Below are 15,799 nucleotides of genomic sequence, written 5' to 3'. Positions count from 1 at the left end.
CCAAGCAGAGCCCCTAATGAGACAGAACGTTAGGTTATAACTATAACCAAGTTCTGTTAATTAGGGGTGACGCTTGGCATCCGACGGCCGCTGCAGCCCTTGACCTCACCTTGTGGTGAAAGCTTGGGAAGGAGGAGAGCAGGTGACCACACACCTGCTTATGAAGGTAAGCTGATGAGGGGTGTGGTCAGACTAATACTGGTATTAAAGGTACATTTGTGGAATTTATTCAGTGCGCGTGCACGTACGCGAGATAGTGCAGAGTGATGCCAAGCGTCACCCCTAATTAACAGAACTTGGTTATAGTTATAACCTAACGTTAATGTCCCCATGGGCCAGACACGTCTTCTTTAAACAAGTCAAGAAGAAACATCACAATAAATCAAGAACAAAACAAAACACCATGAAATCCAAAATAAAATGTAAAATAAATAAATGAATGCAACACTCCCGACACATACCCCACACGAAGGTAAGGAAAACTCACAAAAAACCTAGCAATATGAAAAAAGCACAACAGGCAATGTGGAGGAGAGAAACCTTAACACTTTCCGTGCCAGCAGGGGGAGCCAAAAATAGCGTTTGAGTGCCAGCGCTGTAGTCAATGGGAGGGCGATCACATTTGCGAACGCATAAACTATATCTTAAATTATGGCTATGTGTCTAATACACCCGTCGCTTTTCAATGACTTGTTTGCAGTCAACATTGTCGAAACGGATTGTTTTTTAATCGGTTCATTTCCGTTTTATACCATTTTGAAAAACGCTAGTTTTTTTAAACTTCCAGAAAAAAAGATTCTGCAGGAATCGCACTTTACTGGAATACACAAAACACTAAATTTTTCGGCCTATTTATGAATCGTTTTCAAATAAACGCTAGATTATCAATAGTATATGTGTACTTATGCACGCTAGAGAAGCGGGCTGAAAAATCAATTATCTTATTTCCTGATCAGCACACACACTCACAGCCACAGACACACATATGGGATATGCTGAGATATAGGTGAAAAGAGCTCTGATTATCCCAAGACTGGTAAAATAGATTCCTTACCTCAGATCAGATGGTCTCCAAAAAGATTATTCCAATTCCTGATCGCCATTCCAAATATCGATCGCGTTTATTGATCCAACGCTGGGTACTGGAAATACAGATTCCACGCTGAGGGTTGGCGAAGACTGCAATCGGCTCGGATTACATGCCTGACTGATTCCGGACTTTCTTTTCCCCATGCGTTTTCATTCAATCCAATCCAAAGGGTGCATTACCATCCGGCAGACGATAGGGGGCGGTATTTTCCCTGTTCAAACTCAGACAGAGTCCCAGTGGTAACGTGAGGCTAGATTGATGAAAAATTTATGGAAATCGATAATAAAAAAAGATTAACGATTAAATAACGAGATTTCTCGTTCCTGGCACTCAACGCATGGCATGAACTAACAAGCTTTCTCGTGGCTGGCACTCAAAGTGTTAATGGGGCCGTTCAAGGGGGGATCTCCCTTCTTAGATGTCGGTGATAGCAGTGTTGCCAGCTATTACCAAGCCTTGTCTTTGACAAAGAGCCAGTCGTTCTGGGAGCAAAAATACAGCATTTGCTCCTTTGACCAACAGTCAGGCGGTTCATCTTGTGGTAGTTGGTTTCAGTAGCGATCGTAGTTGGCTTCAGTAGCGATCGTAGTTGGTTTCAGTAGCTTCAGTTTTTAGTTGAGTCTTTAGTCCATAATGAATTGTTTGTTCGTCAGCTCGCCGTTTTCATGACGACATGCTTCTAATTGTATAATAACTGTACTTGGCGTCACGCACACTGCGACAAAATAATGACCAACACCTGGGTCACGTCAGTGATTCTGCCAGGTGTAGGGCCTTGTTTTGTCGTAATGCGCCATGTTTATCAGAAACGCATGGTCACGAAAACGCCCATCTGGTGAACAAACAATTCATTATGGACTAAAAACTGGAGGTTAGTAGCACCAAATGAGGGCCTTAAGAGCGAGGTTCGCCACCTGCTCGCATATCCACAAGAAAACAGTAAAGAAAGGATGTGACTCGAAGTCAATTGGGATTCAGTTTATTTGGAAAATTGCAAGGTGGGGGGGGGGGGGCTAATGATGGATACGTTCATCTCTACAATCCATAACATCCACTATCAGCATGAACCCTGAACCTTCCTCCCTCTCTCTGACCCAGGCTCTACCTCCCTCTGACCCAGGCTCTACCTCCCTCTGACCCAGGCTCTACCTCCCTCTGACCCAGGCTCTACCTCCCTCTGACCCAGGCTCTACCTCCCTCTGACCCAGGCTCTACCTCCCTCCCTCTGACCCAGGCTCTACCTCCCTCCCTCTGACCCAGGCTCTACCTCTCTCTGACCCAGGCTCTACCTCCCTCTGACCCAGGCTCTACCTCTCTCTGACCCAGGCTCTACCTCCCTCTGACCCAGGCTCTACCTCCCTCTGACCCAGGCTCTACCTCCCTCTGACCCAGGCTCTCCCTCCCTCTGACCCAGGCTCTACCTCCCTCTAACCCAGGCTCTACCTCTCTCTGACCCAGGTTCTACCTCCCTCTGACCCAGGCTCTACCTCCCTCTGACCCAGGCTCTACCTCCCTCTGACCCAGGCTCTACCTCCCTCTGACCCAGGCTCTACCTCCCTCTGACCCAGGCTCTACCTCCCTCTGACCCAGGCTCTACCTCCCTCTGACCCAGGCTCTACCTCCCTCTGACCCAGGCTCTACCTCCCTCTGACCCAGGCTCTACCTCCCTCTGACCCAGGCTCTACCTCCCTCTGACCCAGGCTCTACCTCCCACCCTCTGACCCAGGCTCTACCTCCCTCTGACCCAGGCTCTACCACCCTCTGACCCAGGCTCTCCCTCCCTCTGACCCAGGCTCTACCTCCCTCTGACCCAGGCTCTACCTCCCTCTGACCCAGGCTCTACCTCCCTCCATCTGACCCAGGCTCTACCTCCCTCTGACCCAGGCTCTACCTCCCTCTGACCCAGGCTCTACCTCCCTCCCTCTGACCCAGGCTCTACCTCCCTCTGACCCAGGCTCTACCTCCCTCTAACCCAGGCTCTACCACCCTCTGACCCAGGCTCTACCTCCCTCTGACCCAGGCTCTACCTCCCTCTGACCCAGGCTCTACCTCCCTCTGACCCAGGCTCTACCTCCCTCTGACCCAGGCTCTACCTCCCTCTGACCCAGGCTCTACCTCTCTCTGACCCAGGCTCTACATCTCTCTGACCCAGGCTCTCCCTCCCTCTGACCCAGGCTCTACCTCCCACCCTCTGACCCAGGCTCTACCTCCCTCTGACCCAGGCTCTACCTCTCTCTGACCCAGGCTCTACCTCCCTCTGACCCAGGCTCTACCTCCCACCCTCTGACCCAGGCTCTACCTCTCTCTGACCCAGGCTCTACCTCCCTCTGACCCAGGCTCTACCTCCCTCTGACCCAGGCTCTACCTCCCTCTGACCCAGGCTCTACCTCCCTCTGACCCAGGCTCTACCTCCCACCCTCTGACCCAGGCTCTACCTCCCTCCCTCTGACCCAGGCTCTACCTCCCTCTGACCCAGGCTCTACCTCCCTCTGACCCAGGCTCTACCTCCCTCTGACCCAGGCTCTACCTCCCTCTGACCCAGGCTCTACCTCCCACCCTCTGACCCAGGCTCTACCTCCCTCTGACCCAGGCTCTACCTCCCTCTGACCCAGGCTCTACCTCCCTCTGACCCAGGCTCTACCTCCCTCTGACCCAGGCTCTACCTCCCTCTGACCCAGGCTCTACCTCTCTCTGACCCAGGCTCTACCTCCCTCTGACCCAGGCTCTACCTCTCTCTGACCCAGGCTCTACCTCCCTCTGACCCAGGCTCTACCTCCCTCTGACCCAGGCTCTACCTCCCTCTGACCCAGGCTCTACCTCCCTCTGACCCAGGCTCTACCTCCCTCTGACCCAGGCTCTACCTCCCTCTGACCCAGGCTCTACCTCCCTCTGACCCAGGCTCTACCTCCCACTGACCCAGGCTCTACCTCCCTCTGACCCAGGCTCTACCTCCCTCTGACCCAGGCTCTACCTCCCTCCCTCTAACCCAGGCTCTACCTCTCTCTGACCCAGGCTCTACCTCCCTCTGACCCAGGCTCTACCTCTCTCTGACCCAGGCTCTACCTCCCTCTGACCCAGGCTCTACCTCCCTCTGACCCAGGCTCTACCTCCCTCTGACCCAGGCTCTCCCTCCCTCTGACCCAGGCTCTACCTCCCTCTGACCCAGGCTCTACCTCCCTCTGACCCAGGCTCTACCTCCCACCCTCTGACCCAGGCTCTACCTCCCTCTGACCCAGGCTCTACCTCCCTCTGACCCAGGCTCTACCTCCCTCCCTCTGACCCAGGCTCTACCTCCCTCTGACCCAGGCTCTACCTCCCTCTGACCCAGGCTCTACCTCTCTCTGACCCAGGCTCTACCACCCTCTGACCCAGGCTCTACCTCTCTCTGACCCAGGCTCTACCTCCCTCTGACCCAGGCTCTACCTCCCTCTGACCCAGGCTCTACCTCCCTCTGACCCAGGCTCTACCTCCCTCTGACCCAGGCTCTCCCTCCCTCTGACCCAGGCTCTACCTCCCTCTGACCCAGGCTCTACCTCCCACCCTCTGACCCAGGCTCTACCTCCCTCTGACCCAGGCTCTACCTCCCTCTGACCCAGGCTCTACCTCCCACCCTCTGACCCAGGCTCTACCTCCCTCTGACCCAGGCTCTACCTCCCTCTGACCCAGGCTCTACCTCCCTCTGACCCAGGCTCTACCTCCCTCTGACCCAGGCTCTACCACCCTCTGACCCAGGCTCTACCTCTCTCTGACCCAGGCTCTACCTCCCTCTGACCCAGGCTCTACCTCCCTCTGACCCAGGCTCTACCTCCCTCCCTCTGACCCAGGCTCTACCTCCCTCTGACCCAGGCTCTACCTCTCTCTGACCCAGGCTCTACCTCTCTCTGACCCAGGCTCTACCTCCCTCTGACCCAGGCTCTACCTCTCTCTGACCCAGGCTCTACCTCCCTCTGACCCAGGCTCTACCTCCCTCTAACCCAGGCTCTACCTCTCTCTGACCCAGGCTCTACCTCCCTCTGACCCAGGCTCTACCTCTCTCTGACCCAGGCTCTCCCTCCCTCTGACCCAGGCTCTACCTCCCTCTGACCCAGGCTCTACCTCCCTCTGACCCAGGCTCTACCTCCCTCTGACCCAGGCTCTACCTCCCTCTGACCCAGGCTCTACCTCCCTCTGACCCAGGCTCTACCTCCCACCCTCTGACCCAGGCTCTACCTCCCTCTGACCCAGGCTCTACCTCCCTCTGACCCAGGCTCTACCTCCCTCTGACCCAGGCTCTACCTCCCTCTGACCCAGGCTCTACCTCCCTCTGACCCAGGCTCTACCTCCCACCCTCTGACCCAGGCTCTACCTCCCTCTGACCCAGGTTCTACCTCCCTCTGACCCAGGCTCTACCTCCCTCTGACCCAGGCTCTACCTCCCTCTGACCCAGGCTCTACCTCCCTCTGACCCAGGCTCTACCTACCTCTACGGTAACCATCGGTAGTGTGATAGTAAAGGGTTAACCTTCTGTAGTGTGGCAGTGAAAGGGTTAAGATCTAGACACACGGTTCAACAATAACATTATACCTGAATGAATGAAAACTTTATTTAACAGATTTCAGAATGGGTACAATACAGTACGGCTCAATACACACAATTGTTAACACTTTTGCGACCGCTGGGACCCGTCTAATATAGTGGTTGAGGACCGGGGAATGTAAACAGATGTGACCCTGTTTGTAGAGCTATATCTATACTTTATAGTGTTGCTATCTGTCCATTCTCATTGTCAATTGAGTTCATAAACCGTCCCTTCAAAATGGCTTAAAGAAAAAAAATGCATCTGTAGGTTGTCATTTTATAGCGCAGTGAATATAAGCTTTATCGCAGATTTTGTCTCATATATTTTCTGGAAAGCTAGTTATGGAGCTAATAACTGCTAACGTTATATTCAACGGCATTTCCGTTATAAAGAAATAACACAAACAGCATATGCTCCGGGCTGTCCCAGAGCATGTATGCATGAAAGGGGGGGGGGCGGGGGACGTCGTTTAGTATTATTGATTGCCAATACAGTGTCCGTGTAACTAGCCACATTCACTGCTCGGCTGCTTGCGTGTTACAGCAAGCTCCGATCCGGCTGTAATTTAGGTGAAAAAGGTCTTACCGTGAGCCCGTAGGATACCCCCCAGCATTTCCCCGTTATCGATCGGCATCTGGTAGATCGATATGTCCATTGGCTGATGATAAATCCCATTATTCCATGGTGAAATCTGCTAAACGTAATCCACGCTACAGGCTGTAGATCCATGATCCGGGTACTAAAATTCTCCATTGTAAGGGGGGGGGGAAATGTTTTCCATTCGCCCACAAGGCATACTGCAGTGGAGCGATGGCGCCCCTAAGAGGATCTGGCCGGTATTGCATGTTCTCGATTTAACAGACGAGGGTAGATCTGCAGAGCCGGTCGGGGACCTTGATCCGGTTATTAAAATGCATTAACAGCAATAACAAATGCCACAGCTATATACGTGCCTCTGGTCCACAACGCATGGATTCGAAACCCGTATATATACGTGGCCGGTCCCCATTGTGTTAAGGGGATGCAGACCAGAGAAAGACGTTTGTCTTGTTTACATCAGGGTCCCCCATTTTCAATTCATATCGACATTTATGACATACACAATATACATGACATTTATGGCATAGGGACATACAGGTATTTAGTACTGATACATTTGTGACATAAACGGTATTCAAATATACAGTACTGTTACCCATAGATCCTGACAGAGTATATACATATGGGGAGGGGACTGTACCTCAGGAGGGGGTGGGTGGGTGGGAGAGAAATATACATATGATGGGGAGGGGACTGTACATTAGGAGGGGGTGGGAGAGAAATATACATATGATGGGGAGGGGACTGTACATTAGGAGGGGGTGGGTGGGTGAGAAATATACATACGGCGGGGAGAGAATATATACATGCGGTGGGGAGGAGACTGTCTATTAGGAGGTGGTGGGGGGTTTGGGCATTTACGGTGGCCAGTTTCGAATTGCAGCCTCCTGTAGGTGCTCTTTAACACATTAACTGCCATGCTTATATCCATCAAAGTATGATCACTGCCACCAGTCTAAGCCTATGGAGATGTTCACCTTCTTTACAGGGCTATAACTTTTTAATTGTATTGCTAAATTGACATTACTATGGCCCATTCAACATCGATTAGATATCGTTCAGGATGTAGGAACGTTATACTTTTTACATATATTCATACGAAAATACTGTCTAGAATATAAGTATGTTTTTATTGTTTTCTGCAGTAATTCATAGAACGCTAGTTATAGGCCTAAACGCATAATATAGATTATCGATTGCAGTTTATTCGCGATACACGCTATATTAAAAAATCCAACTGAATACGATCCTAAACGTTATGACTCATCATGCGCGGATGAAAGGGGGGGGGGGGGGGGGTTGTTTATAATTCCGTGATCGTCAGTAAATGCTTTATGTAGTATGGGTGATATATTGATCAGAGCGGTTTGCATTAATAATAATAAACAATCACGCTGAAAGTAACGTTACTGTCCTCTTACCGTTCGCCGATGAGACTGGAGGAAAAAGATCCCACTTATTTGACGTTGATCGACTAGATCCATTTCCGGTTTGTATGGCGCAATAAACGCCCAAATCATATTGATTATTGAGTTATGGCAGCGATCCATATACACAGATGTGTGTCTAGAGTCCTGCAACAATATGTGACTGCCGGACGCATTTCCCAGATGCACAGAGATCACCAGAGATCCATTTCCGGTTGTAACTCGCCCGATCATCCACCAGGTGGCGGTATTGAAGCGTTGCACTGTTGTGCCGAGTCCCACTGTCTCAGCCGAGGCTGGGTGAGGGAATTATGAATACCATGGCGAAAAAATGAAATATGATCTCAATAACGTCGTACGCTGTGGATTGGCGAAATTCGCATGACCTTGAAACCCGTCGTACGTGATTGGCGGTGAATGTGTTAAGAGCGGTTTTGAATGTGGGTAGGGATTCACATTCCTTTACAGCTTTGGGTAGGGCGTTCCACATTGATGTGGCATAATTGCGAAACGTGTTTAGTCCCTTGTTTGAGCCGAATCTGGGTTTAACATGATTTGTTGAGCTTCCTCTGGTGTAGTGGTTGTGGTATTCACTGACCTTTGGGAAGTATTTTGACATGTACATGGGTACCTTAGTCGTATAGTGTATCTTGTAGACCAGGCCCATTGCAAGTTGCTGTACTCTGTCGTCTACTCTAAGCCATCCTAGGTTGTCAAAGTGGGAGGGGTGAGGTGGGTTCTGGGGGTAAGGTCAAGCACAGTTTGTTTTGTGATGTTTGTAATCTTGTTTTTAGCGCCTTTGAGGTGCTTTGGTACCATGAGGTGCACGCATAGTCGTAGTACCCTTGAATGGGTGCTCCTGCCAGTCTTCAGGGTATTCTTGTTTACCAGAGAGGAGATCCGGTACCTAACATTATATACACATTATACGTAACAAATAGATACATTTTTTATTCAGTCAAACAGATCAGAAAAAATAAGAAGAAAATGGTCTATTAGCAGCAATAGTTTAATTTCAACCTGAACTTTTCACATTTCAAAGGAAATATGGGACACGGAACAGCTGTGCGGCTAATATGGAGACAACAGTATGGCTCATTTGACAGGCATTGTTCATAGTCCAACACTGTCTAACCAGTTAATTTCTACATACTGTAGTTTGTGCGCTATTACACGCTAAACATCAGCCCTTTCCAAAATAATCCAGTATTTTTTCATAGATTGCGAGATATGACGTGCTATATGCAATATGCCCAAATCGTTCTGGTTGATCACCTGAAACCCCAAATACTTCCAAATCAAAGGTATATACCATATACATACGTGTCTTCACAAAATCATCAAGGGGGTAGGGGAGGTAGTCTTACCCCGAAAATGCGATCGTTAAGTGGTCTGCACACGGCGGGCGACAGACGTCGCCTGGCGATGCGATCGCCTGTTGCTCAACGACAATCGCTTTTCCCCCCACACCAGAGCCGACCGTCGCTCTGTCTAGCTGGGGGTGTGGTTACTTGTTTCCCCCCGGGAGATATAGGAGGACGGACCGCCGGGACCTGACGTCATGTTGTTGTGAAGTGAGCATATTAGCAGCTCTTCACTAGCACTAGCAGGTAGCTGTGTTGCCGTTACGGAGGGAATATTAACCTGTAAAACCCATATTGAGCTGGAATTAAACCACCATATACGAATACAACCTCTCCTCATTCTTCCTGGCTCAGGCTGACATTACTGCATGACTGATCGCTACAATACGTTCACTAGGCACCGATTGGACAAGTATTATTATGCAGCTGAGAGAGAATGTTTTTTCACTGAAGACGCTGTTGTTCTCAACCATCATTTCTTTGGACAATAAACCGTATAAACCACATCAGCTGCAGCCTGGACATTAAACTCTGTCAACATCCACAACTTATTTTGTTACCCGAGTACAAAAACATCTAGTAGGTGCATCGTGGCGCATTGTCAGTTAGTTAATGACAAGCGGCCACTAAACCTTAGTTCTCCAACTAACGTTATTTATTTTTATTGTTCAACATAAGTAGCATGGTAATAATATGTAGGTTATTGATCAATGAATGTATTGATACATTAATGGTGTACAAATGATACACCAGTAGAAGTCATGTTATTTCCTCACTGTCCTGCTGTGTCGCCTCAAAAAATAGGATCGAGGCGATTTTTAGCGAGGCGACAGAAATAGCTGCGCGATCGTCGCTTCAGAATCTCCTGCCGTGTGGGTTCTCTCATTCATAACAATGAAGGCGATACAATTATGTCTGTCGGCTCTCTAAAAAAATCGGTCGCCTGGCTAAAATCGCTCGCCGTGTGGGGACCCCTTTACAAAAAGCACGGTCTAGGTCCGGTAAAATACGATACTGTGATCGGTACAGAAACATGTTTCAGGTTCGGTAAAATAGACATAGAATGTACCTTACCTTAGCCAGAAGGTACTGCAAAAAGAATAATGCCAGTGATCCCACCGGCGATCGCGATTACTCGTTTATATGTGTATACGGGAAACTATAGGTTTTGAGGCGAGAAAATCTCAGAGCGATTGCTCTGCAAGAGCTCCTCCCCCTCAGAGGGAGTCAGGACAGACAGGGATCAGGACAGACACACTGTCTAAACTAAACTATCAGAGTTCAAAAGGTAGGCGATACTGCCACCTGGTGAGATTCGATCGTTGTTGCAATTCCAACGTAGGCAGATATGCCAGGGAGACCTAGGGAGTTCCGGCTGAGTGTTTCGAACGGGGAAAGTGAAAGGGAAAATATCAAAGGATCAAAACCTGAGTATAGTCCGGTATGGCGCTCAACCGCTGGCGGCGAAACCTGACTATACTCGGGTTTGGCGCAGAAAGTGTTAAAAGAACAAAAAAAAACGATTTTATTTTATTTTATTTATCTCTTAACATTTTCAACCATAAACACAGACATTTGTAATAACAAAAACTAAATTACAAAAAAATAAATGAAATAAAATAAAATACAAATAAAATTAAATATATCTTCCTAGACATGGAAGCAATAATCAACAAGACTAAACAAGTTAAAATAATTCAAAGTCTTAATTTCTGAGAAAAAATATTTTAACACAAAAACAAAAAAAGGTTTTCAAGGGAGGATTTTCTAACACAAATGACTTCCATTCTAAGCAATCCCCTTTTCAGTAAGACTTGAGGAGAGATCACAAGAGAGATCCCAGCCACTAAACCAGCAACAGGGCGGTTTGAACATCCAATGAAAAATACATCATTCCAAAAAACTGTTCCAAAAGCTGCAGTAGGACTATATACACAATACAAACACAACATATAGTAGAGCAGCTACCTTGATGGGTCTACAGTGTTTCTTGAAATCTAACAAGCTAACCGCCTGTCAATCAAAAAAGGTCAGACTCATTACAACTTCGCCACAACTGAAAGTAAAACTGAACACATTATGTGAAAAAACGATGCAAGAGCAGAGAAAACAACAGTTATAAGTAGGGATGTCCGATATTATCGGCCGACCGATATTATCGGCCGATATCGGCAGTAAAATGTGATATCGGAAAATATCGGTATCGGTAAAAAAAATTAAAAACAATAACAATTTTTTTTTCTTTTTTTTTAACATTTATTTAACCTTTATTTACCCAGCCAAGCAAGTAAGAACCAATTCTTATTTTATTTATTGTCAAAAGTATGCATGTTGGTTTAATTCAAGAACAAGAGATATATAATGTTAATTTTTACTTTTTTAATTATCATATTTTGCACAGATAATGCTTACATTTAGAAAGCCTTTTGAATGCATCCAGTGAAATTATTAGTTACCTGAAATTATTCCGTTTTTTTGGGGGGAAACCCTGCATATATCGGTATCGGTTGATATCGGTATCGGTATCGGTATCGAAATTAAGAGTTGGACAATATCGGAATATCGGTATCGGTAAAAAAGCCAATATCGAGCATCCCTAGTTATAAGGTAAGACTATAGTCTATTCGTGTGAAAATGACAAGAAAACTCCATTGGATCCCGGACTGACTCTAGTAATATTGTGTGCTCAATCGTAATGGTAGGCATCCTGTTAGCATGCTACTACAATATATCAAAACCTGCGCACAGCTGGAATAAAACATTAAAACAATATATCAAAACCTGCGCACAGCTGGGAATAAAACATTAAAACAATATATCAAACCCTGCGCACAGCTAGAATAAAACATTAAAACAAGGTACACTGGTCAGTCTTACTGAGGATGGGGTGCTGTTGTATAGTATGACTATTTAAAGACAAGCTGCATGTGTAAAACAAAGAAAAAACATGCAAGAAATAACTAAAACAAATGTCAAAAATCTGAAAAAAAAGTTTTCAACAGCTTTAGACTGGAACACAAAACGTTTATCCAATGTTTCAATAAAACAACAAACTCTGTCATTTCTTCTCCATCTTCAGTGTTTGTACGAAGCTCCAAAGACTCTTCACCACCTGAGGGACGTAGAGAGAGAGGGAAGTAAAGAGGAAGGGAAGTAGAGAGAGAGGGAAGTAAAGAGGAAGAGAAGTAGAGAGGGAGGGAAGTAGAGAGGAAGGGAAGTAAAGAGGGAGGGGAAGTAAAGAGGGAGGGGAAGTAGAGAGAGAGGGAAGTAGAGAGGGAGGGAAGTAAAGAGGAAGGGAAGTAAAGAGGGAGGGAAGTAAAGAGTAGAGAGTAGAGAGGGAGGGAAGTAGAGAGGGAGGGAAGTAAAGAGGGGAGGGAAGTAAAGAGGGAGGGAAGTAGAGAGGGAGGGAAGTAAAGAAGGAGGGAAGTAGAGAGAGAGGGGAAGTAGAGAGGGAGGGAAGTAAAGAGGGAGGGAAGTAGAGAGAGAGGGAAGTAAAGAGAGAGGGAAGTAAAGAGGGAGGGAAGTAGAGAGGGAGGGAAGTAAAGAGGGAGGGAAGTAAAGAGAGGAAGGGAAGTAGAGAGGGAGGGAAGTAGAGAGGAAGGGGAAGTAGAGAGGGAGGGAAGTAGAGAGGAAGGGAAGTAGAGAGGGAGGGAAGTAAAGAGGGAGGGAAGTAGAGAGGGAGGGAAGTAAAGAGGGGAGGGAAGTAGAGAGGGAGGGAAGTAAAAGAGGAAGGGAAGTAAAGAGGGAGGGAAGTAGAGAGGGAGGGAAGTAGAGAGGAAGGGAAGTAAAGAGGGAGGGAAGTAAAGAGGAAGGGAAGTAAAGAGGGAGGGAAGTAAAGAGGGAGGGAAGTAGAGAGAGAGGGAAGTAAAGAGGAAGGGAAGTAAAGAGGAAGGGAAGTAAAGAGGGAGGGAAGTAAAGAGGGAGGGAAGTAGAGAGGGAGGGAAGTAGAGAGGGAGGGAAGTAAAGAGGAAGGGAAGTAAATAGGGAGGGAAGTAGAGAGGGAGGGAAGTAAAGAGGGAGGGAAGTAAAGAGGGAGGGAAGTAGAGAGGGAGGGAAGTAAAGAGAGAGGGAAGTAAAGAGGGAGGGAAGTAGAGAGGGAGGGAAGTAAAGAGGGAGGGAAGTAAAGAGGGAGGGAAGTAAAGAGGAAGGGGAAGTAGAGAGGGAGGGAAGTAAAGAGGGAGGGAAGTAGAGAGGAGGGAAGTAAAGAGGAAGGGAAGTAGAGAGGGAGGGAAGTAGAGAGGGAGGGAAGTAGAGAGGGAGGGAAGTAAAGAGAGAGGGAAGTAAAGAGGGAGGGAAGTAGAGAGGGAGGGAAGTAAAGAGGGAGGGAAGTAAAGAGGGAGGGAAGTAAAGAGGGAGGGAAGTAAAGAGGAAGGGAAGTAGAGAGGGAGGGAAGTAAAGAGGGAGGGAAGGAGAGAGGAGGGAAGTAAAGCGAGAGGGGAAGTAAAGAGGGAGGGAAGTAAAGAGGGAGGGAAGTAAAGAGGGAGGGAAGTAGAGAGGGAGGGAAGTAAAGAGAGAGGGAAGTAGAGAGGGAGGGAAGTAAAGAGGGAGGGAAGTAAAGAGGGAGGGAAGTAGAGAGGGAGGGAAGTAAAGAGGGAGGGAAGTAAAGAGGGGAGGGAAGTAAAGAGGGAGGGAAGTAGAGAGGGAGGGAAGTAAAGAGAGAGGGAAGTAGAGAGGGAGGGAAGTAAAGAGGGAGGGAAGTAAAGAGGGAGGGAAGTAGAGAGGGAGGGAAGTAAAGAGAGAGGGAAGTAGAGAGGGAGGGAAGTAAAGAGGGAGGGAAGTAAAGAGGGAGGGAAGTAGAGAGGGAGGGAAGTAAAGAGGGAGGGAAGTAGAGAGGGAGGGAAGTAAAGAGAGAGGGAAGTAGAGAGGGAGGGAAGTAAAGAGGGAGGGAAGTAAAGAGGTTGGGAAGTAGAGAGGGAGGGAAGTAAAGAGAGAGGGAAGTAGAGAGGGAGGGAAGTAAAGAGGGAGGGAAGTAGAGAGGGAGGGAAGTAAAGAGAGAAGGAAGTAAAGAGGGAGGGAAGTAGAGAGGGAGGGAAGTAAAGAGGGAGGGAAGTAAAGAGGAAGGGAAGTAGAGAGGGAGGGAAGTAAAGAGGGAGGGAAGTAGAGAGGGAGGGAAGTAAAGAGGAAGGGAAGTAGAGAGGGAGGGAAGTAGAGAGGGAGGGAAGTAGAGAGGAGGGAAGTAAAGAGAGAGGGAAGTAAAGAGGGAGGGAAGTAGAGAGGGAGGGAAGTAAAGAGGGAGGGAAGTAAGAGGGAGGGAAGTAAAGAGGGAGGGAAGTAAAGAGGAAGGGAAGTAGAGAGGGAGGGAAGTAAAGAGGGAGGGAAGTAAAGAGGAAGGGAAGTAGAGAGGGAGGGAAGTAGAGAGGGAGGGAAGTAAAGAGGGAGGGAAGTAAAGAGGGATGGAAGTAAAGAGGGAGGGGAAGTAAAGAGGAGGGAAGTAGAGAGGGAGGGAAGTAAAGAGGGAGGGAAGTAAAGAGGGAGGGAAGTAAGAGGGAGGGAAGTAAAGAGGGAGGGAAGTAAAGAGGGAGGAAAGTAAAGAGGGGAGGGAAGTAAAGAGGAAGGGAAGTAGAGAGGGAGGGAAGTAAAGAGGGAGGGAAGTAAGAGGGAGGGAAGTAGAGAGGAGGGAAGTAAAGAGGGAGGGAAGTAAAGAGGGATGAAAGTAAAGAGGGAGGGAAGTAAGAGGAAGGGAAGTAGAGAGGGAGGGAAGTAGAGAGGAGGGAAGTAAAGAGGGAGGGAAGTAAAGAGGGAGGGAAGTAAAGAGGGAAGGAAGTAGAGAGGGAGGGAAGTAAAGAGGGAGGGAAGTAAAGAGGGAGGGAAGTAGAGAGGGAGGGAAAGTAGAGAGGGAGGGAAGTAAAGAGGAAGGGAAGTCGAGAGGGAGGGAAGTAGAGAGGGAGGAAGTAGAGAGGGAGGGAAGTAAAGAGGAAGGGAAGTCGAGAGGGAGGGAAGTAGAGAGGGAGGGAAGTAAAGAGGAGGGAAGTCGAGAGGGAGGGGAAGTAGAGAGAGAGGGAAGTAGAGAGAGAGGGAAGTAAAGAGGGAGGGAAGTAGAGAGGGAGGGAAGTAGAGAGGGAGGGAAGTAAAGAGGGAGGGAAGTCGAGAGGGAGGGAAGTAGAGAGGGAGGGAAGTAAAGAGGGAGGGAAGTAAAGAGGGAGGGAAGTCGAGAGAGAGGGAAGTAGAGAGGGAGGGAAGTAAAGAGGGAGGGAAGTAGAGAGGGAGGGAAGTAGAGAGAGGGAAGTAAAGAGGGAGGGAAGTAGAGAGGGAGGGAAGTAAAGAGGGAGGGAAGTAGAGAGGGAGGGAAGTAAAGAGGAAGGGAAGTAAGAGAGGGAGGGAAGTAGAGAGGGAGGGAAGTAGAGAGGGAGGGAAGTAAAGAGGGATGAAAGTAAGAGGGAGGGAAGTAGAGAGAGAGGGAAGTAGAGAGGGAGGGAAGTAGAGAGGAAGGGAAGTAGAGAGAGGGGAAGTAAAGAGGGAGGGAAGTAGAGAGGAAGGGAAGTAGAGAGAGGAGGGGAAGTAAAGAGGGAGGGAAGTAGAGAGAGAGGGAAGTAAAGAGGGAGGGAAGTCGAGAGGGAGGGAAGTAGAGAGAGAGGGAAGTAGAGAGGGAGGGAAGTAAAGAGGGAGGGAAGTAGAGAGGGAGGGAAGTAAAGAGGGAGGGAAGTCGAGAGGGAGGGAAGTAGAGAGAGAGGGAAGTAGAGAGGGAGGGAAGTAAAGAGGGAGGGAAGTAGAGAGAGAGGGAAGTAGAGAGAGAGGGAAGTAGAGAGGGGGGGAAGTAGAG

General features: G+C 48.5%; 1 protein-coding gene across 1 annotated transcript in view; it reads right to left on the bottom strand.

Annotated features, from left to right (window-relative positions):
- Positions 1 to 12,097: 12,097 nt before the first annotated feature.
- The window catches only part of npm1b (nucleophosmin 1b), a gene marked incomplete at its 3' end in the record, with an annotated part of 130,627 nt that continues 126,925 nt past the window's right edge, over positions 12,098 to 15,799 (bottom strand). The window contains exon 10 of the mRNA XM_084338893.1: positions 12,098 to 12,151. Within this exon, the coding sequence (XP_084195019.1) occupies positions 12,098 to 12,151 (54 nt within the window). The remainder of the gene's footprint in view (positions 12,152 to 15,799) is intronic.

The sequence above is a fragment of the Notolepis coatsorum genome (genome assembly GCF_963971535.1).
Source record: "Notolepis coatsorum genome assembly, contig: SCAFFOLD_58, whole genome shotgun sequence".
Classification (NCBI taxonomy): domain Eukaryota; kingdom Metazoa; phylum Chordata; class Actinopteri; order Aulopiformes; family Paralepididae; genus Notolepis; species Notolepis coatsorum.
Note: the sequence above shows the minus strand (reverse complement) of the source record. Positions and strands in the feature narration are given on the sequence as shown.